This window comes from Mus musculus, chromosome 14 (genome assembly GCF_000001635.26).
Source record: "Mus musculus strain C57BL/6J chromosome 14, GRCm38.p6 C57BL/6J".
Taxonomy (NCBI): domain Eukaryota; kingdom Metazoa; phylum Chordata; class Mammalia; order Rodentia; family Muridae; genus Mus; species Mus musculus.
Genome location: NC_000080.6, coordinates 54,761,146 through 54,783,917, shown reverse-complemented (window position 1 = coordinate 54,783,917; position 22,772 = coordinate 54,761,146). Strand labels below are relative to the sequence as shown.

Here is a 22,772-nt window from a genome sequence, read left to right as displayed (position 1 = left end):
CTGTATGGATTTTTGAGGCACGCAGCATTTATGCCATGATAACGTCACCAGCCTAGAGACATAGTAAGAATGAAAGGCCCCTGTGAAGAGGGAGATCCATTTTCTAGATTTCATATCTCACCATCAATAAGCAGCTGCAAACCACTCATAAATCCCAAATACTAAAGAAACAAAAATATCAGTTTTTAACAAGCCTCCCTTTCCCGTTCGGTGCCACACTGAACCCACCCACCCCCAAATCTGTTTGGTTCGAGATTTATAGAACTTGTAATTGTCTTTATTTTCCAACTTCTCAGATCTGGAGGCTTGCACATTACTCTGTGTTTGCACACCTTTCTGGAGAGATTCCCAAATCCATCACACACTAAGCCTGCGCCATCTAAATGGAAACGACAAAGTATCACTGAAAGAACTCACATTTGAGAAGCAGAAAGGTTTTATCCCTTGATGTTGCGATCTGGGCAGAAGTCTTCAAATTGGATTTGCTTAATAATGAAACCATCAAATGTCCCCGTGTGCTTCCTAAGCTTGTTTAAAAAAAGACCAGAGACAATTCACTTTCCTCCATGTCCCCTCACTTCCTCCCTGGGAGTCTTGTGCTATCTAGCCCAACCTTGTCTGTTTTCTCTGTTGAAAATGATTTACACGATCCCCCACTCTCTTCTCTTTTTGCTGAGGCTTTCAATCTGCTGTATCTTAGAGCAGCAAAAGGAGAAGGAGTTGAGATCTCAACCTTTGAAACCTCTTGATACTTGCTGAGTAGGGTGAGCAAGGGGCAGGCGGGAAGGGAGACCGTTCATTGTCTGGACTTTACCCTATCCGGAAGAGCCGTTCTAGATAGCTTAGCCAACCCCATTCCTAAAGGGCTTAACTTTTTTATTTTCTTGAAAAGTCCAAGTTTTTTAGTGTTTTTCTTAAAAAAATGAGTGAAGCCAAATTTGCGTAATTAGTGGTCAGATTGGGGAATTTAGTTTGTCTTATTGAGACAGAATTTCACTTTGGACCTCTGGCTAGCCTTAAACTCAAGGAGATCTGCCTGCCTCTGCATCCCAAGTGCTCGGATTAAAGATGTGTGTGCCACCAGGCCCTTTGGAATTTTATTTTTTAGACTCATTTTAAAATCAAATCATTTTGTATAGACTATGTAAAAAAAAACTTTAGTTTTTCAGCATGGTCTATAATATTGTTTCATGGTTGTTTTGTTGTTGTTGTTTTCTTCAAAGCACTTTACAGTTAGAAATAGACACAGTTCTTGAGGTGGAGCAACTGTTTTGAATTACATTCTTCAAGGAAATGGGGGTGCAATGTTAATATTCTTAACCATTACCATTCTTAGCATCAACACGTCTGTTTCATGATCGGTGAGGGGCTCACGACCTCCTGTCTGAAGTTCAAATAATTTGTGATAAAATATTAGGGGTCATGGGGCAGGCCAGAATCCTCCTTATCCTGCTTCGGAAAAACGTTGCAACTACCCCATATTCTTCATAATTTTATTTAGCTTTCATGACAGTCCCTAAAAGAAACTCTTCAGCTTAAAGTTCTTCCACATTGCCCCCCCCCACACACACCAAAACCACCCCCTATTTCATGAAACAGCTTGATGGCAATATCTCTGCAGCTTTCTCGACCTTGTCCTCAAATGATCCACACCTAAACATCTTAGTACACTGGCCAGTGTGTTTCTGAAGGCATTAGAAGCCCGCAGAACCGTGTGCCCTTATAGAGTTCACAAATGCTGTGCGACCTGAGATGAAGCCTTGGCTAGTGACTTCCCCCTGCGGCCCACCCTTCCCTTGCTCCCACTATGAAAAGAAAAGAAAATGTTTTAAGCCCCTTCCTCCGTGATCTTTGGGGGTAGGGGGTACTAATAATTAAATAGAAGAAGAGGGAGGAGATGCGGCTTAAGGATGGAGGAGGTGGGGGGCGGAGCCTCGGTCCGCAAATAAACGCCGCAGCCGAAAGGGAAGCACATTCGCGAGCGCAGCAGCCACCCTGCCCTCACAGATGGAGCGATCTGCGGAGTGAGCACGGAGCTCGGAGCCGACAAGGGCGAGAAGGAAGGGGCGACCGCAGCAGGTGGAAACCTGATCCAGAGCCGGCGAGCAAGAAAGTACCTGAGCACGGCTCCTCCTCCGCTCCCTCAGCTAAGAAGAACTACTTTTACCCTCATCGTAGAAGAGACTTAAGGGAAGGTGGAGGCGATCTGTTTCATTAGGAGGGCTGCAGGGAAATCCTGACCAGAGCAAGCCGCCGCCCGGTACACCGAGCAGAGCGATCCTGGGCTTCTGAAGATAAACGCTTTCCGGAGAATTCCAGCTGGAGTCGCTGGTACAGTTCTATTTTTGTATTTATATATATATATATTCTTTGCCTTCCATTTAAAAACACGGCCCTTGTTTGTTAGGCAGTGACACGTGTGACTCTCATTTGCTGTCACTTTTAGAGGGTAGGAGCGCACTCTGTTTTCGGAAAAGGGCGTTCTAATTGGAAACTCTGTTTTTCCACATATCTATACGTTTACACGCACGAGCGTTTAGAAAAAGACTGCTCTTTTTCGCTTTGGGTGGTCGGAACCCTACGGAGAAAGATGGAAAAGGGAGCCCGCCAGCGAAACAACACCGCGAAGAACCACCCGGGTTCTGACACCAGCCCTGAGGCCGAGGCTAGCTCGGGAGGGGGCGGAGTAGCCCTGAAGAAAGAGATCGGATTGGTCAGCGCCTGTGGTATCATTGTAGGTGAGTCCAGGTCCTTTGCGGCCCCCGGCGCCATCCCACCCTCTCTCCGGGGGTCCTTCGAGGGACTTTAACCCCGCCAAAGCCTCAAAGGCAGCTTTGCTTTGTCTGTGACTTGTGTTGTCCAACTGCACCGGTCAAGTCGGAGCTATGGAAGTGATGTCTGTCATACATCGCTTCAGCCAAGCCAGGCTGAGCTGTTCTCTCCTTAGAATAGAACAAACAAGAGTCAGGAACCATACAGGCTCTGCGTCCCAAGTATTGCCTGGGAATTTATTAGAAGTGTAACAAATTCTTTCCGGCTTGTCACTAGGCAGTTCTGATCCAGGAGAGCCTAATTCGGGCTGACACATGGATTTTTAACTAGCTTCTGTGCAGCCACCCTCTGCAGGCTGTGAATCTGTGTTTGAAGCATATTTAGTATTATGTTGTCTTATGTTATGAAGCACTGTGGTGTGTAATGCCTCGAATAGTAAAAAAACAGTAATAAAAATGCTTTATAATCATGGTTCTTCATAGGCTGGCCCATCCTATGAAGCACTTGTGAAACAGATGTGACAGCCGAGCTGTCTCAGATGAGGAAAATATGGAAGGGAGAACCAGCTGACTTGACTGTGTTCTTGAAATGGAGTTTTCCAGGTTTTTTTGTTTTTGTTTTTTTGTTTTTTGTTTTTTTCTGGTTACCTAGTTGGGGGCGCCTGTCTGTTAACACCCACAGAAGACCCTGTGAGGTTCTTAGCGGGAACTGGGAGGTGGTAGATTGTGGGGTACAGGAGGAATTCATGGGTGAAATGTGTGCTCTGGCTTGGAAGCTCTTTAGGAGAGGAGCTGGGTGATCCAGAGAGAACCAGTATAGGTCTCGCTTCCCAAGAGCACATGTGCAAGGCTCGGGCTTCCAGAGACAACTCCCTTGCCTACGTAGGACACTCTTGTCTTTGCAAGGAAGCCCTGCAAATGGGTGCTGGGCTGTGGCTCATCACTGCCCTCTCTCCCAAAGGGGGCTTTGGTCTGCTATCTTTGGTGGAGGGCTTTGTCCCAGGGAAAGTACGACAAGACTCTCAGTCTCAGACGCGTCTCCGTGTTCTCTCTCTCCGGAGTTCCTTGGTGAAGGTATACTGTTTCTTGCTGCCCATAAACTAGTTTCTGTTGGTGTAACAGTGTTCCGTGAACAGCTCAGGGACATTTGGCACCAGAGAAAGAGTGACACTGGAGAACATCCTTGAAGTCAAATAAAATCAGTACAGCATTCAGATAATCCTCTTCACCTCTCCACCCCGACTTCAGTGACCATGTTCTTTCCAACCCCTTTTCAAAATGGAATGTTATCTAATTACTCCAAATCCTTACAGTTATAAAGAAACAATGCTCTGAGGGAACAGATCTACAAAACAGCCGTCATGATCTGAAGCTCGCATTATCTGGTCTTATCATATTTTTTAATTCAACACAACCTGTAGAACACATGCCAATTTAAGATCTATAAATAAACCAGAGCCTGTTATGTCTTTCATCAATTTGACTGATAGAGTTAGCATCCACCCACCCTACCTTGAAGAAGTATCTGATTCATACACAGATGTGCACACGCGTGCACACACACACAAACATACTCACATACATATACATACATATACTCACACACATATACAAACTCATACATATGTATATAGACACATACACACATACTCATACACATACATACTCATACATACATACACACACACTCACAATACACACATACACACATATACACACACACTCTTACACACATACTCATATACACACTCACACATACACACACTCACACATACACACACTCATACATACACACACACTCAACCCTTTTTCTTCCAGACTCTGCTTTGCTCGCCCATTCCCCAATACATGTAGATTTTCATGGATAGAGGATATTCTCCTATATACTAAAGGTTTTTTTTTTTTTAAATATCCATTCCATGTCTTTGAAGAAATGGGGATGTTCAGGTACAAATACGGTTCCAGGGTAAGTGTCACTACTGATCTGTCCACAGCCTCCTGGGCTGCACTTCAGTGAGAGAAAAAGCTCCTCATGGTGACATCAGAGTGAGAATGACAAATCTGGCTGGATACTCTGGGTGGTTTTAGGGAAATCACGATATTTTTCCAGAGTGTTAGAATCATGTTACATTCACTTCAGCTGAGATGAGAAAGAACTTTCTTCTTAAAGATTACACGGAGAAAATCTTTTCTACCTTCCCTCATGCATGACCATTAAGATGCCAAAGTGAAGAGACGGTGCCACACCCTCTTCTGGGGGATTTCTAAGTGGGTGATGACAAGACCAAGTGCAAACATCTATGCTGAGCCCAGTGACCTGGCCCTCTGTATTAACACTGTAGGATAAAGGAAAATAAAGTCATTTGAAAAGACACAGGAAGGGCTGGGGAAATGGCTCAGTGGTTAAGAGCACTTGTTCTTCTTCCAGAGGACCCAGGTTCAGTTCCCAGCACTCTCTGGTGGCTTATAACTGTCTATAACTCTAGTTGCAGGACATCTGACACCGGTTTCTGACCTGCCCTACAGGCATCATGAATGTAGGCAAAACTAATACACATAAAAATAAATAAACCTTAAAAAGCTCAAAAAAAAGTATATAATACCCTTTCAGAGGACTCAAGTTTTTCCCCCTGCACCCTCCCTGGGCCTCTCACAACCACCTCTGACCCCAGTTCCAAGGGATTCAACATCCTCCTCTGACATCCAAGGGCACCAGGCATGCATGTAGTGGACATACATTAACCATGCAGTCATCCACATAAAATAAGTCTTTTTCAGAAATGAGACAACTAATTTAAGTGAATCAGATTCTGCATGGGAAAGTAGCATTTGCCCCTGATCTATGTGTTTCATGCCCTGCTGGTTTAAAAGAATAAATTAAAATATGTTTCATAGAAGCTCATAAAAGTTTATCCACAGCCATCGTAGAATGTAAGCTGGACCGATGAACTCACGCTCTGAAGTTATCTATGGTTGGATCAGGATGCTGAGATCCATGTGTATCAAACTGGGACCACTGACTATTAACAGTGTGGTTTGGCTGGCAGCAGCTGGGGTCAAGATAAGGGAACAGTGGGAGGCACGAGAAGAAAAAGGATGTCAGCAACAACCAGTTTTAAGCTGCCTTTTAGAGGATGTGGGGGAAGATGGAGTAGTGAAGATAATTCTTAGAGATCTTGATAATTATTAAAAATGTTGACACAGTTGTTGTTTCCCTGAGCAACAATTTTGACTTGGAGGTGCAGCTTGACTGTAGGCCGTATGCTTAGTGTGTTCCCAGACACTGGAGTCAGTTGGAAGAAGGACAGAAGGGAGGGAGGGAGACAGATTTCATGTGACGGATTAGCCTGTGATCTCAGTACTGGGGAAGTTGAGGAAGGATCATCGAGTGTTTGAGGCGCAGCTACAAAGTGAAGGCCAGAGCACAAGGGAGGGGAGGAGAAAACAGCTCTGTCCTACACATCCCTGAGTCCCCAGTGCAGCAGAGTGCCCAGTAGGGAACTGTCACTCCTGTGATTGTTGACAATTGGCTCCGGTAAAGGAAAGGACACACCAGGGCAGTCTCAGTGGTAGAACATTTGCCTAGTGTGTACAGGGCCCTGACTTCAATCTCCAGACCCCACCCCCCAACCAAAAATTATTTCTCTAAACCAGACACGGTAGCAAATGACCCCAATCTCAGCCCTCCAGAGATGAAGTCAAAAGGATCTTGAGTTTAAGGGTGGTCTAGCGACACATCAAGAGTCTATGTCAAAAAGGAGTGCAGAAAGCATTGATCTAAAAGACTGTTGGGAGCCTGGCTTGGAAAATTGATATGATAGGGTTAATTACATCAGCCTGGAGAATTGTTTGTTTGTTTTTTCTTCAAATTTCCTTGTTGGTAGTCATAGTGGTCCTACTCAGTAATGGCAAGAAATCTTACACTGAGCCACACACTCCCTCCTGTTTTAACAGTACCCTGGCCCGAACGGCCAGGCTACTACCTTCAGGGACCTAGCTGGTCAAGGTGCACTCTTGGAGGCAGATGAACTGTGAAAGTAAACTCTCCCTAAACCCCAAAAGGTGTGAGAACAGAAAACCTCATTCGCTGATGATACCAAAGTTCCTGTTGATAGCTGCCGTTATTAAATAAATGTTCTGTGCCAGGCACTCATTATCTCTTTGTCCCTCACAGTAATCTCGATGTGCCCAGCACATATTATCTTTTTCCTACAGATAAGGAAAGGAAGGTTCTAAAGAATCAGCAATTTGCCAAAGGTCATACAATGGTAATTTTCGGAGCTAAGTCTTTAGCACTATTATCTACTCTATCTATGTATCTACATGTTACTCTGTGTATGTGTGTGCGTATGTGTGTGTATGTGTTTATGTGTGTTTGTTTGGGTGTGTGTATGAGTGTTTATGTGTGTTTGTGTGTATATGTATATGTGTGTTTGTGTGTGTATGTGTTTATGTGTGTTTGTGTGGGTGTATGTATGTGTGTTGTGTGTGTTTGTATGTGTATGTGTGTTTGTGTGTGTGTGTATTTGTGTGTTTGTGTGTGTGTGTGTGGTGTGTGTGTGTATGTGTGTGTGTGTGTGTGTGTGTGTGTGTGTGTGTGTGTGTGTGTGTGTATGTATGTGAGTGTGTGTACTACTCGTGTGTGTAGGTTGGGAACAACTTGGGGAAGTCGATTCTCTCGTTCTACTCTGAGTCCTGGGGAATGAACTCAGGTCATCAGGTTTGATGACAAGTACAGGTCACACAGGATACATCTCACCATCCCTATTTCTATGTATTATACACTAAGTGGGCATTTCCTTGACAATCTCAGCAGTAGTCCTCATCGTTCTCTATGAAGCAATCATTACTGTGTTCCTTTTGGGGAAGGTTCTAGTGTGAGGGAGAGCTGGGTAGCAGCTGAGGTTGGACGGAGGGAAGCAACTGACACAGTCACAGAACACTGAGGGTACTCAGTCAGAACTGGCTGACCAAGACAGGCCTTGCTCTCCTTAGCACCTTTGTAAACTATGGCTTTCTAGCCATGTGAGAGGCAGGTCTATGGAGTTTCTGAGTGTCTAGGTAGCTTATACCAGTATCCATGTACTTAGCTGGAAACACCGGAAGTTAGGCTTAAAAATCAAAGACGCCAGCAACAGAGCCTAGAGAGAAGCGTGCTTGCAAGGTTCCCAGTGCTGGGTTTGCTTGTCAGGGAGATTTGCTGCTCAGCAATACTGGATTCAGTCTGCCTCACTGACGCAACACAGTTTTAAAAACAGGTTTTCTTTTTTTCTTTTCTTTTTTTAGCCACAGGTCCTTAGGGTGCAGTTGAGACTGTCTTTAAATTTGCCATATAGCCAAGGCTGCTCTAACTCAAACATTCCTTCTGCCACAGCCTCCCAAGTCCTGGGCTTGTAGGCGTGTGCCAGCAAACCAGCTGGTGCTTGGTGGCTTCTTGCTTATTTGTGCTTGGTGGTAGCAGGAAGGTTGTTTTGTGTTGATTGGTTGGTTGGTTGATTTGTTTTCTGTGTTTTTTTATTATGTATATCTGTGTGTGCATATGAGTACCGGTGCCTGCAGAGCCAGAAGAGGGCACGAGACACCCCCGTCCCTGGAGCTGGAGTCACAGGCAGTTTTGAGCCACCCAACATGGATGCTGGGAACAGAATCCTAGTCCTTTGAAAGAATATTATGCACTTCTTAACCACTGAGCCATTGCTTCAGCCTCTTCTTTGTTGGTGGGGGTGGGGGTGGGGCAAAGTTCTGCTATGTATGTCTGGCTGACTTAGGCCTCACTAATGGCCTTAAATTTTAGGCATGTGCCAAACATGCCAAGATGCTGTTGAGACAGTGTCTTACTCTAAGGCAGGATGGCCTGTGATTCTCTATGTAGCCCAAGCTGTCCTCAAACTAGGTGCAGCCCTACTCTTTCAGCCTCCCAAGTGCTGGGACCACAGTTGCAGAGCACATAGATGAGGTTGGTTGGTTTGTTATGTAGTGCAGGCTGGCCTAGAGTTCTAGTTCCTTTCTCAGCCTGCTAAAGGCTGGGATGAAAGTTATGAGCCACCACATCCAGCTAGAACAAAACGGTATTTATTGAGCAGTTCCTGAACTATAAGGTCTCTGCAGATATTATCTTATTTAATCCTGTCAACAATCTTATGGATAAACATAGTATAACTATTTTAAATATGGGAAAATCAAGTCATGGAGCTAGTAGCTAATTTACTGAGGCCCGTACAGCTGGTGACTGAATGGTCTAAGTCCAGAACCACTTTTTTTTTTTTCTGAGACAGGGTTTCTCTGTTTTGCCCTGGCTGTCCTGGAACTCACTCTGTAGACCAGATGGGCCTCGAACTCAGAAATCTACCCACCTCTGCTTCCCAAGTGCTGGGATTAAAGGCGTGCGCCACCACTGCCTGGCTCAGAGCCATTTCTGATAACAATTCAGAGAGGGGGTAGGAGAGCTGGTCCCTGTCAGGTGGTAATGGAGTGGGCCCTAGAGGAGGGGTCACTAAGAATGGGATCTGGAGACACCGTGAGTGTGTAACGTTGCAAGCCATATCCAGAACAGGGCCAGACGTGAGGACTCACACCTGTGATCTCAGGTCTTGGAAGGCCGGAGCAGGAGGATCTCAAACCCAAGGCCTGTCCGAACTACATCGGTGAAAACTGGACAGGTGTGTGTGTGTGTGTGTGTGTGTGTGTGTGTGTGTGTGTGTGTGTGTGTGTGTGTGTGTGTACACGTGCACTGAATGGTGGGGGAGGTGTGCACTAGATGGGTATGTGTGTGTATGCACAATTTCAGGTCCAAAATTTCAGACCTTTTTGGAAGAGTACACTTCTTTAGAAGAGTCTACATCTTAGCCTCTAGCATCATGCACGGATTATCTGATCCCAGAACCGTTTGTTGAATGTTGCCTAGAGGGAGTGAGTCTGAAACTGTGTTCTTGAGTCCACTTTTTAAAAGCCATGGGAATCTTAGGAGCTGGTTCATTCAGGATGAAAATATATTAAAACTTCCATTGTTTTCAAAGGGAATCTGGGACCAAAGCCAGAAGCTCAAAAACATTTCAAAACAAACACCTCTTAGTGAGGGGGAAAGGTATAGCCGACAATATAAGACTAAGGGTCTATACCATTCGGCGAGTGCTTAACTGCTTCCCATGCACGGAGTACCCGGTGGGAGCTTCAAGCAATCCTGCACACCCGGTACCAGTGTAGAAGTCAAAGTTTCAAGTAGGTAAATGACCAGCTGACAGCAGAGGTCCATCCCCACGGAGTCCTGGAGCACAGCACACATGTCCCTAGCACGGAGCACAAGGTGACTGGGACCAGGCCTCCTGGTGCAGGCTTCCTGCCTCCAGGAACCCAAGAGCTCAAGGGCAATCCGTTTGAACTTGCAACTCTCTGACTCAAGTATGTTCCCTCAAAGGACGGAGTTATGCAGAAAGAGTGACTAGCAGGAAATACTTAGTCTAGGAAAGAAAATCAGTTCCCAGTAAAAAATGTTAAGAAGTACCTAAGCCTGGATTGATGGTGCACACTGGTAATGCCAGCACTTGGGGGGTAGCAGCAGGGGGATTGCTAACACTTCAAAGCCAGCCTGGTTCACATCTATAGTAAATTTTAGACCAGTCAGGACTGTTTAGCAAGACCCTGTGTCTATTAAAAAAAATCTAAGTATCAGACCCCAGAACTCATTTCATTTCAGCATTAGTGACATAGCAGAAGCAAAACAGAACAAAACAAAAAACAAACAAACAACAAAGACCTGCTGTGAGCAAAGCAAATGCCCGCTTCGGGGAGGTGGCGGCGCACACGGACCCGCTCTGAGTTAAGTTGCTCAGTTTATTAAAGTGGAGCAGAGGTGTGGGATTTAGGACTGAGCTCCTCCAGTCCTCTCAGGCTACCAAGGGAGAGCTAAGACATGAGTCTGCTCCCAACCCAACAACAGCAGCAGCCACAACAAAAAGTTTCAGGAGTTTCTGTTGTTGTTTTTCATGTTTTCTTATTGCTACTGAGGGATGATGGGCAAGATCTCAAAATGCAGCCAAGGAGCAAGCTGTTCCAGGACAAGATTCCGATCTACAGAAAACAAGGACCGTTCGGGAGCTCGGGGGCGGGAGGTGGGGCCTGTGTGTGTGTGTGTGTGTGTGTGTGTGTGTGTGTGTGTGTGTGTGTGTGTGTGTGTGTGTGTGTGTGAAACTGCTCTCTTCTGAAATTCCCCCCACCCCCATCCCCAATTCCAGGGCTTGAACCCAGGACCTGATCTGCCATAGGCAAGTGCGCTCACTCCCACTGAGCTGTATCCGCTGGCTCCCTGGTCTAATTTTTAATTCCCTGCTGAGCATATGGAGCAGGAGGAGCCAGACCATATTGGCCTCCCAGAACGTGCCAACGGAGAACTGCTTTCACCACACCTCTGGATACTTGGGAATGGCACCGGGCAGGCCGTAGCCTCGGGCTATTCAACATAGATGGGAGCTGCTCTGTGTTTTAACAGTGATCGATCATATTTAGGCCTTGGGCTGCGCACGGGTGAATTTCATTTCTAAGAAGCAAAATAATCCCACAAGTCTATTCTGAGCTGTGCTATTTATAGAACGAATGAAGTTCGAGTTAAAAAGCTTTATCGATCATCTCATCCCTCATCCTTTGTCACGCTCACAGCTTCTCCCATTGGCTCGCTTTAAATATCCTCAGCCTCGGTGGTGACGTCACTGCTGCGGAGAAGGGTTCATAGTGTGCCTGAAGACGGACCAGATCTCAGGCTGAGCCGCACACTGTTCAAGCCAGTGAGTGCTACCATTCTCGTGTGCATTTCTCAGCTGTATGTCTCGAAAGGTGCTTGCTTTCCCGTGGATGGAAGGCGTCAACACTTCAGCTACTCCTTGAGAGTACAGCTCCAGGGGTATGGTTAGCATGAAATAATACAGGAACTTCGGGCTGTTTTAAGGAGGCATTTAGGAGCCAGTGTGGTGGTACATACTTGAAATCCTAGCACTTGGGAGGCTGGGCAGCAAGATTGCCACGAGTGTGAGGCTAGCCTGGACTAGATATAGCAAGATCCTGTCTCAAAATTACTTTTTTTTTTTGTCTGAAAGTTTTAAAAGTATTTGGTCCCAGGCCCTGGGAATAGAAGGCTTAGCATAAAAATATTCATGATTTGGATGAGTATACTGTAGAGATCAAAGAATTTTAGAGATAAGGCAGAAAAGGACAGGCTTGCAGATAGTCCTGAGTTTGCAAAATGCTTTCCTATGCATGATCTGTGTGTGTGTGTGTGTGTGTGTGTGTGTGTGTGTGTGTGTGTGTGTGTGTGTGTCGTGTGTGTGTGTGTGACTCTAGGTGGACACATGCATTCCTGAATGGGACTGTGGGCATGTGCACGCCACTATACTTGTGTGGCGTGATCAGCAGACGTCAGTCCAGCTTTTTTATCTTTGTCTCTCTATTGTTGGCCACTGTGTTTACCAGGCTTGCTGGCCCTTCAGACTTCTCAGGATTTTCTTCTCCCCTCCGTCTTCCGTCTCAGGTAGAAGCACCCAGATTACTGCAGATGTGTGGCTTTACAGAGGTTCTGTGGATTCGAACCCAGGTCTTCATGATTTTGTGGCAAGTGTTTTTTACTCACTAAGCCATCTCTTCCACTCTTATGCACAATCTTTGTGACCCTTTTTTATGTCTAGGCGGTGGGGGCCATGAAACAGGGCCTGACATATTCCTGGTATACGCCTGGCATCGTGGAGGGTCCTTGGAGAGCTCAGACGCAAACCTGTGCTCTGGGCTCTCACTCCCAAGGCCATACCCCACTCACTGACACTGGTTCAGAGATGTAGGGATCATTAGTACAATGATGGTCAGGAGTGAGCTACCGCTGTGCAGCCAGCCAGTTGCCTTTCTGTTCTCTTCCTGGATTTGAATGGCTCCCATAGAGATGTGGGTGTCGGCCTCTTTTCTTCATGAAGTTTCTCTTTTGATTTGCTTCTTCTTCCCTTTTCTTTTTTCAAAGCAGTTTTTTTTTTTTTAAAAAAAAAGCTTTATTGTGTGCAGTGTGTACCGCCTATATGGTGCTGAGACTTTGGGACCTGGGTCCTTTGCAAGAACTAGTGCTTGTAACCACTGAATCATCTCTTCAGCCCCATATTTCTGGATTTTTTATTTTTGAGTTTCTCTTTATGTTGTGAAGACTGGCCTGGAACTTGAGATCCTCCTGCCTCAGCATTTCCTGGATAGCTATCCATTGGAACATATCATGTTACATAGTATTATAATCACACTAACACCACTTCTGTCCAGACCGATGTGGTCAGCTATCCTTTCACCTGAATGTCTGCATTCAATCCCTTTTGTTTTGAGACAGGGTTTTACTATGTAGTCTTGGCTAGCCTGGAACTCACTGTGTTGACTAGACTAGCCTCAGACTCATAGCGGTCTGCCTGCCTCTGCCGCCCCGGCGCTGAGATTATAGGTGTGGTCCACCATTCATTCAGTTCTTGAAAGTAGAAGTTGAATCTCACTTTCACATTCCCAGAGGTTTAGCATGTCGTATGAGCTTACTGTGCTTGCTGACTAATAGCAGTCAGTCCAAAAGCAATCAAATGGGAATTGAGAACTCTGTGGTAGAGCCCTTGCCCAACATACACAAGGCCCTAGATTTGGCTTCCACCACTGGGAAGAAGTTACTTGATTCTACTGATACCTAGTGGTTGAAGTAGTTGGGCATGCTGACACACACACTTGTGATACCAGGTGAAGACAGGCCAGACATGGTGGCACACACATTTGATCCCAGCACTTGGGAGGCAGAGGCAGGTAGATCTCTATGAGTTTGAGGCCAGCTTGGTCTACAGAGTGAGTTCTGGGACAGCCAGGGATACATACTGAAACCCTGTCTCAAAGCAAACAAACAAAAAGAAGTGGAGACAGGAGATGAGAAATTAAGGTCATCCCTTGACCACAGATGGAGTTCAGGGCCTCGGTTATGTAAGACTGTCTCAAAAAAAAAATTGTTAAGGCTGGCAAGATACCCCAGTGGGTAAAGGCATTTGCCCAGAGTCTGACAACCTGAGTTCAATCCCCAGTTTACATGTTTGAAGGAAAGATTCAACCCCTTAAATTTGTCCTCTGACCGTTACATGTCACCATAGAAAATGCACAGCTATATACAAGTGCACAGAGGAAAAAGTAAACAAATACTGTTTAAAATACTTAAATCGTCACAGGAATACATTTTGTTATATTTTACGCTAATTTTTTAATTTAAAGATCAGTTATTTTTTATTACCATAGATAATACATTTTTGTGTGTAGCTAAGTAAAACAAAGCCCAACTTTGAATCTGAAAGAGACGTTTGGGATTAGCCAGACATTAACATTGAAGTTTCAGGGACGATGAGAGTTTTTCAACCTTGATGTTATTGCTTCTTGGGCCAGATCCTTCTTTTTATGGGAGATTCTTTGGTCACTGTTGGATCTTTAGCAGTATCCTTGGCCTTGATACTTTAAGTCCCAGAGGTCCCCTCACTCCAGTGTGAAGGCTAGAAGCGTCTCCAGACATTGCCAGTTGTGTCCTGGAGGTAGGAGCAAAATTGTTCCTGGCTTTAACGCACCAAGGAAGATAGAGATGCTGGAGGTACTGAGTGGATCCTGGGTAGGAACCGGTCAGGGCTCAGCTCTGCAGCCCCTGAGGCCACAAGGCTTGTCTTTCAGTGACTGGTGGGTGGTGATTCGCTCCATCTATTTCTCTAAAGAACCATGTATGAACAAGTACTTCCCAATTACCTTTCAAAGCAGGCATGTGGAGAGTGGGCGATCAATAAATACTTCTTGAGATGCAATTACCTGCTGCCCGCCCCACTGCATCATCTAAAATGTATACCTAGACAAATAGACAAATGAATCAGAAGATGCCTCATGGTCTTGGCTGTACAGTGCTGTTTGGTAGCCAAGCCTCCAAAGCCAGTCTGCTGCGTTCATCTCTGGCTGGACTCTGTCTCTACTCTACTACTATAAACGCTCGTAATTAATATTTTTTTTTTTAGCATTTCATGCATTACAGAGTGTCTTACAGAGGTGTAAGCTGCCTTGATCCCCACAGCAAAGTAGGTGGGGTAAGAGCCATTATTCCCATTGTGAACATGAAGGAAATGAGTCTCAGAAAAACTGGAGTCCCGTGGCTTATGAGTGGTGAGGGCTCTGGCTCCTCTGAGTCTAGTGTCCACTGTAGCAAGGAATCCAGCACTGCAGAGTCCTGTGGCACCATCTGCATCTCTAGTCTGCAGGATTTGCAACCAAACAGGGCGTGTGTCGGCATCATAGCATACTCCCACCTCCAGAGAAGCTGTTTGTCCAGTGCTGGTGGGAAAGTGTTTACAGAAGAAGGTACCTGGGGAGCTCACGGGTTTGGGAGTAAGGACCAAAGCCTGATCCCAGGTTCCTGCTTCCACACCGTTCCCCAGGTCTGAAGGCATGGATATTCTCCTACTCACCCATTGGAGAAGTACAAGTCACAGTCACTTCAGGGAGGTGGCCTCAGCTCTGATACCCAGCAGGAAGCTGTGGCTAGACATGAAGTCTTGCATGAGTAAGGAAGGCCAAGGTCTTTTGGATCTAAGGCTGGGCATTACAAGTCTGTAATTTCTCTTCTTAGGAAATTCTTTGAGGGCTACAGCATTCGAGTGTGAACAAGCCTGAGTATGAGTAATGCCGGAATAGGGGGTCACATGCATGAGGAAGTTAGTGATTACGTGCAGCAAGTGAACATTTTCTCCGTTCTGGCCGTTTGCCTATGAAGACTTGCCCACTGCTACAACTTGGCCTCTTTTTTATTGAAATGGTTTACATGGCTTTTCTCTGACAGGACAAGTTTAGCTTAGCCTCATTGTCCAGGCATCCTAAAATCTAGCTTTCACTAAAGATCTAACGATGATTGCGGTGTTAACCAGTGTGGGTGGAAGCAGGGTTAGGACCCTGATCTCAGGCAACTTGGCACTAGCAGGCAGGTGTGCATCACATACTTTTTTGTTTGGTTGGTTTGGTTTTTGAGACAGAGTTTTGCAGGGTTTCTCTGTGTAGCCCTTGCTGTCCCTAGAACTTGCTTTATAGACGAGGCTGGCCTTGAACTTGTAATATCCAAAATGAATTCAAGACCACCCAGTACCTTCCCCCTTCAAAAAGGACTTTCCAAACTGTACTAGCAGGCAAAGTGCAGAGCCAGATAAGGAAGCTGCCTGACTAAACAAATGTAAAAACATAGTTTTAGCGGTCAAAATGATTAAACCTGCAGCTACCAAAATAATATTAGCTGTTCTCAAAAAAATAGCCATAACAAGATTAGCAATTCTCCTGCCCCCCGCCCCACACTGAATTCTGACAAAGACCACACACCACCCTGACCTTGTTGGGAGAATTCCCCTGACGTTAATAGCTGTGACGTTAATGTACTATTACTTTGCTGTCCAAATCATAATAACCCACCATGGGGGCAGGCAAAGTGAGTCACTAGGCCAAAGGGTTACTTAGTCACTATACAAACCAACCAATGACACCAATGAGAACCCTGTTGCTCAAATCTGCCCCTTACAAAGGTATAGAAAGTGTGTTCTTTCTTTGTTCTTGGTCTCTTCTCTGGCCTGTGTGCTGAGAGGAGAGTCCCCAACATGTTGGATCAATAAAAATCCTCATGCGTTTTGCAGCGATGGCAGCGGTCTCTGTGGTCCTTGTGATAAGGGTCTTTTGACGAACTACAACATTTGGTGCTTGGCTGGGAAGACCCTCTTCAGTGGGACACAGAAACCGTACATCGGAGGCAAAGTGGAATCCCTCCCTGCCTGTCTGTATGTCTGTGTGTCTGTCTGTCTTGTTCACTTGTGTGTCCTCCATTAGACCACCTTCTGATTCTGTTTTGCTTTTGGTTTGTCTGGTTTCAGGTCTGGTTTTGGTCCCAAAGGGTTGACTGATTATCTTGGTTTGGTTTTAGGCCGGTCTCAGGTTCTGGGGGCCTTCCCATGGAGAGAGATCCATTTGGGTTGGTCGCAGTGACAGTGAGACGTGCCAAAATGTTGCAGGCCACAACACTGGAGGATGCTCCGGTGTCAAGCTGGGAAGTTGGATCTGAAACAGTCCTTCTCAACCCAGCAGCAGCTAGGGTTCAGTATATGCCTGGAACAGATAGTGTCAGGCTTCTCTGGAAATCGCGTGTAAGACGCCCTGTATTGGTCTTGCTTGTGTTTGTCATTTCTGTGGTACTGTGATTCTATGGTGGTTGCCTGAAAATGGTTTCTGTGTGTGTCTTGTGTGTCTCTTTGTGTTTGGACTTGGACTAACAACTGGCGACTGTTTTTGAGTTATGCCCTCTGGAATAAACCTAAGAATCCTGTCAGGTCACTATGCTGACCACTTCCTTTCAGGTCCTCAGCTGCTCTGCCTCCCACTCCAACTCCAGGGAGCAGCCAGCAGGTCACAGTGGTCCCGCCCATGGACCTAGAACCTAGGGAGGAATGAGCTCAGGAAACCCAGAGCAAAAGAGGGGTGGTCCCTGAGAAGTCAGTGGCCCTGGATGTTGTGGCTGCTGAAGGGGAGATAGAGGAGGCTGTGGGAGTGGCCGGCCAGGAGTGTCCTATGGTGTTCATTGCCCTGGTTGCTTTTCATACTTGCCTAATGGTGTTTCCCTTTCCCCTGCCCCATGGGTTCCCTTCCCTGCCCCATGTGTCTTCTCAGCCCCCCTCTCTCCTGGCCATGAGTCTGTTACTTAGTCACTATACAAACCAATCAATGACACCAATGAGAACCCTGTTGCTCAAATCTGCCCCTTACAAAGGTATAGAAAATGTGTTCTTTCTTTGTTCTTGGCCTCTCCTCTGGCCTGTGTGCTGAGAGGAGAGTCCCCAACATGTTGGATCAATAAAAATCCTCATGCGTTTTGCAGCGATGGCAGCGGTCTCTGTGGTCTTTGTGAGTAAGGGTCTTTTGACGAACTACAACAAATTCAGAGTTCCATCTACCCCTGCCTCCTCAGTGCTGGGACTAAAGGCGAGCACCACCAGGCCCAGCACGCATCACGTTCTTTTTTTTGGGGGGGGGTGTTGTTTTTTGAGACAGGGTTTCTCTGTATAGCCCTGGCTGTCCTGGAACTCACTCTGTAGACCAGACTGGCCTCGAACTCAGAAATCTGCCTGCCTCTGCCTCCCAAGTGCTGGGATTAAAGGTGACACATCACATTCTTAAGTGACCCTCTAAACCAGTGGTTCTTAACTTGTGGGACGGGATCTCTCTAGTGGTCTAACGACCCTTTCACAGTAGTTGTATCAAGTTGTATGAGTGGCCATTGGAAAATACAGATATTTACATCATGATTTGCAATCGTAGCAAAATTACAGTTATGAAGTAGCAACCAAAATAATTTTAGTAGTGGAGCCACCACTACATGAACTGTATCAAAGGGTCACAGCATTAGGAAGGCTGCGAACCACTGCTCTGGACAACCGGTCTAAGAGTCAAAAAAAAGCGGGGGGGGGGGGGGAGAATCACCAGAGATGTCAACTTCTTTCCTCTATTATCAAGAAAGACTCCAATCGAGTTTGAAAGGTTCCTTCCTAGTTCTCCTGTCTTGAGGCTTCCTTTGGACAATGTACGCATTTTAAAGGCCCTGGAGCTGCATTGTGCGGTGTTGTTGCCAGAGGAGAAGTCTCGTGGAGTCTGGAGGACGCCCTGGGCCTGGAGTCTGATAACTCGGTCTCCCCACCAGACTGAGCTGCTTACACACACAGCATGTGACTTTGACCAAGTCTCTCTCTCTCTCTCTCTCTCTCTCTCTCTCTCTCTCTCTCTCTCTCTCTCTCTCTCTCTCTCTCTCTCTCTCTGAGCCTCAGTGTTCACAGAAGTAAAAATGAATGATCATGCAGGCTGCCGGGTGGTGGTGACGCACGCCTTTAATCCTAGCACTTGGGAAGCAGAGGCAGGCAAATTTCTGAGTTCGAGGCTAGCCTGGTCTACAGAGTGAGTTCCAGGACAGCCAGGGCTATACAGAGAAACTCTGTCTCAAAAAAAAAAAAAAAGAATGATCATGCGGGGCAGAACAGATTATTAGCAATTTTCAGAAAGCAGTTCTGAGAATCGAGACACTTAGCAGGGTGCTTATGTCACCACCATAGGACTGCCCCAAGGGGAGGACATTGAGTCTGCCCTCCAGCTCTCTATAAGACCACACTCACTGCGGTCCAGTGGATTGTGGAAGGATGGTGTGTGTATGTGGGGAAGTCTTTTATTTGCACAACAGTCTTGAAGTAGGGTGCAGGTCTCCAATCTAGATGTTGCTAAGTCAGCTGTGATACCCTTGGAAGTCTCGGTTTCTTCGATGGTAAAATGGGGATAATGATACCTCCTGTACTGGCTAGTTTTGTGTCAACTTGACACAGCTGGAGATATCACAGAGAAAGGAGCTTCAGTTGAGGAAACGCCTCCATGAGATCCAACTGTAAGGCATTTTCTCAATGAGTGATCAAGGGGGAAAGGCCCCTTGTGGGTGGTGCCATCTCTGGGCTGGTAGTCTTGGATTCTATGAGAGCAGGCTGAGCAAGCCAGGGGAGGCAAGCCAGTAAAGAACAACCCTCCATGGCCTCTGAATCAGCTCCTGCTTCCTGACCTGCTTGAGTCCCAGTCCTGACTTCCTTTGGTGATGAACAGCAGTATGGAAGTGTAAGCCGAATAAACCCTTTCCTCCCCAACTTGCTTCTTGGTCATGATGTTTGGACAGGAATAGAAACCCTGACTAAGACAAATTGGTACCAGGAGTGGGGTATTCCTGTGACAACCTGACCATGTTTTGGGGAGGTCTGTGGAAGGACTTTGGAACTTTGGGCTTGAAGATCCATTCATTGTTAAGAGCTCTGTCAGATGTTTTGGTAGGAGCTTGGAAGATAATGTTGAGAACAGTGCAGAAGATGGAGGCCTGGCTTGTGAAATTTCAGAGGGAAAATTAAAGACTCTTTTCAGGGCCATTGCTGTTTTGATTGTGAAGATTCTGTAGTTCTGGTTAGCTGGGGCTGAAGAATCAGCTGTGATTAACAAGATACCAGAACTACTAAAGCAAAAACTTTGCATTACTGGGACTATTGATGCTGGTTAGCTGGAGCTAAGAAATAAGCGGTGATTAAGAAGAGACCAGCATCATTGAGGTGACATCTTCTGGGAAGTGTTTTCTGAAAGCACAAAGAGGCTGTGTTCCAGAGATGGCCAAGGTTGTACTCTTGCTGCAGCGGGACTTGGTAATATGTAAGGGTCACCCAGGTGGTACTGGTTTTGAAGGCATGAAGGGGTCATGCAGAGCAGCTGAGGCTCAGCATTGTGAGAGGCCATGGAAGGCCATTGGTGAAAGTGCAGCCTCAGTTGCAATTGATGGCCCAGGACTGAAGGGGTCATGCAGTGTTTTGGAGATGCCAGTACCATGAGATGACCACCAAGAGCAGCAGCAGCAGTGGAGTACAGGCATCTGGAGCCTAGAGGACGACGCCTGTGCTACAAAGGGTATGGCTGGAGAAGTGACCCAAGCCCTTGGAGGAGTCCAGAAGATTGTGAGTTGGATCCCAGACATTGGACGGTTGGAGATTGATTTTTGCTTTGATTGACTGTGCCCTGATATTTTCCCTCTTAAAGGAAGAAACTGTTTTAGTGGAGCCCATAGTTAAGAGAGTTTTAATTGTAAAAAGACTTTGGATTTTTAAAGAGATGGATATTTTAAAGAGATTGAAATTTTAAGAATATGTAAAGACTGTGGGACTTTTAAAGTTATTTAGATCTTGGGGATGAATAAGAATGTAAGGGTTGAGGCTTTCTAGTGATGTGTTTGTGTGTCAAGTTGACAAGGGGTCAATTGTACTGGCTAGTTTTGTGTCAACTTGACACAGCTGGAGATATCACAGAGAAAGGAGCTTCAGTTGAGGAAACACCTCCATGAGATCCAACTGTAAGGCATTTTCTCAATGAGTGATCAAGGGGGAAAGGCCCCTTGTGGGTGGTGCCATCTCTGGGCTGGTAGTCTTGGATTCTATGAGAGCAGGCTGAGCAAGCCAGGGGAGGCAAGCCAGTAAAGAACAACCCTCCATGGCCTCTGAATCAGCTCCTGCTTCCTGACCTGCTTGAGTCCCAGTCCTGACTTCCTTTGGTGATGAACAGCAGTATGGAAGTGTAAGCTGAATAAACCCTTTCCTCCCCAACTTGCTTCTTGGTCATGATGTTTGGACAGGAATAGAAACCCTGACTAAGACACCTCCCTTGTTTCCTTCGAGGAGCAATTGGACCACAGACCCCCTCAAAGATCAGCTAGCACTGTATAACCTCGTCTCCCAGGGAAACCTGTAATGTGTGTTCTTTGACAGTGTCCCAAAGGTGGCCCAAGTACTCACGTAGTGGTTGATCCTTACAGCTATTTGTTTGCCCAGAACCCTTAGTGGAACTTGGACTCTTCATCCCTGAGGGGCAGAGCTTTTAACAAGACATTCCACCTTCCTACTAAAACTGCCTGCCATTCCTAGCTCCAAGAAACGTTTGGCCATTCCCATATCTGTTTGTACTACCTTAAACCCAGGGTCAAGCCTTGTTTTTGTCCTGGCTTTGGCTTTTTCTAACCCTGGAGCTGGGAGCTGGTTTCATAGGCTATGCGCCATTACTCTCTTCTTGGATGGCCGTGAAATGCCCTTTAGTCACTCTCTTGATTTTTCCCAGATAGGCAAGGAATTTGCTCGGACTCTGGTGTTCGCATCTCCCGGAGCTCCCAGCCTTCCAGGGAACAGCAGCGCATTCAATTCGGGCCAGTGACGGGTGCTTGTGTTTTATTTTGTTTTGTTTTGGGACAGAGTTGAACGCTGTGATTCAAATCATAAATGAGTCTCAGACTCAAGGCAATTCTCCTGCCTTGGCCTACTGAGTGCTGGGATTATATGTGTGAGCCACACTGGCCAGCTTGAAGGGTTGTATGACCATGTCCTATAGGGCCTAGGATGTCTGTGTGACAGTCTTTTAGTCTCCATAAGAGAGCAGGTCATAGACAGTATATGCAGACAAACATGTCTTCTCCTATGAAAGGACGTCACATGGGCATATATAGAAGGAAGGGAAAGAAAGAAATGTCCATGAGACCTGAGCCCTTTTGTCTGCTTCTTCTCCAACTGATATTAACATTTGAGTTTGATGTTGAAGAGCTAATTATCTCCTTGATTTTATTTCTGAATGTATCTCTGAAGGAAAATGTGCTTGAAAAAAAAAGAATGGGTAGAATATGGATGTGTGTGTATATACATATGTACATATACATATATACATGTATATCCTGCCTCAGCATTCTGAGTACTTCACATGACATTTTTTTTTTTTTAGTTTGAAAGCTAATGGCAAATTTTACATCTGAGAGGAATAGAGTATCACAATGTGAGTTCTTTTCTTCCCCTTTACTTCATAACCATATGCCTGGCCCTAGATTGTAAATTAGACTTTGGGGCCAGGCATAGTGTTACAAACCTGGCATCCAAGCACTCAGAAAACAGAGATAGTTGGACTGATGCAAATCCAAGGATAGCCTAGTCTACTAGTCTATATATCAAGTTTTAGGCTAGCTAACTAACTTATTGTTCAACCTCATCTTTAAAAAAAATTCTAATTTAAAAAATAAAATAAAAAACTGTTGAATTTTGGCTTGGAAATGAATGTTTTAGAACTGAACTGAGGTGGGGTTCTGGCTGGATTTGGAAAGTGAAACACAGAACTTTACACTTTGAAAAGGTGTTTTTTTTTTTTTTTTTAAGATCTATTTTGTTATTTTGTGTGATTTAGTGTTTTGCCTGCATGTGCACTGCATCCATGCCTAGTGCCCTCAAAGATCAGAAGAGGCCTTCGGATTCCCTGGGACTGGAGTTTCAGATGGTTGCAAGTTCCATGGAATGGGTCTTGGAATCGAACCACTGTCTTCTTCAAGAGCAATAAATGCTCTTAACCACTGACTTAACTCTCCAGCCCAGACTTAGC

At 45.8% G+C, this 22,772-nt stretch overlaps 2 protein-coding genes across 4 annotated transcripts in view; one reads left to right on the top strand and one right to left on the bottom strand.

Annotated features, from left to right (window-relative positions):
* Positions 1-577, bottom strand: part of Rnf212b (ring finger protein 212B) — a 70,770-nt gene extending 70,193 nt beyond the window's left edge. For all 3 annotated transcript variants that reach the window (XM_011245289.3, XM_006519865.3, XM_006519867.3), the window contains exon 1: positions 418-577. The gene's annotated coding sequence lies outside the window, so the exon portion shown is untranslated. The remainder of the gene's footprint in view (positions 1-417) is intronic.
* A 1,454-nt stretch (positions 578-2,031) lies between these two features.
* Positions 2,032-22,772, top strand: part of Slc7a8 (solute carrier family 7 (cationic amino acid transporter, y+ system), member 8) — a 59,672-nt gene continuing 38,931 nt past the window's right edge. Inside the window, exon 1 of the mRNA NM_016972.2 lies at positions 2,032-2,738. Coding sequence (NP_058668.1) covers positions 2,591-2,738 — 148 coding nt within the window. The 5' untranslated portion in view covers positions 2,032-2,590. The remainder of the gene's footprint in view (positions 2,739-22,772) is intronic.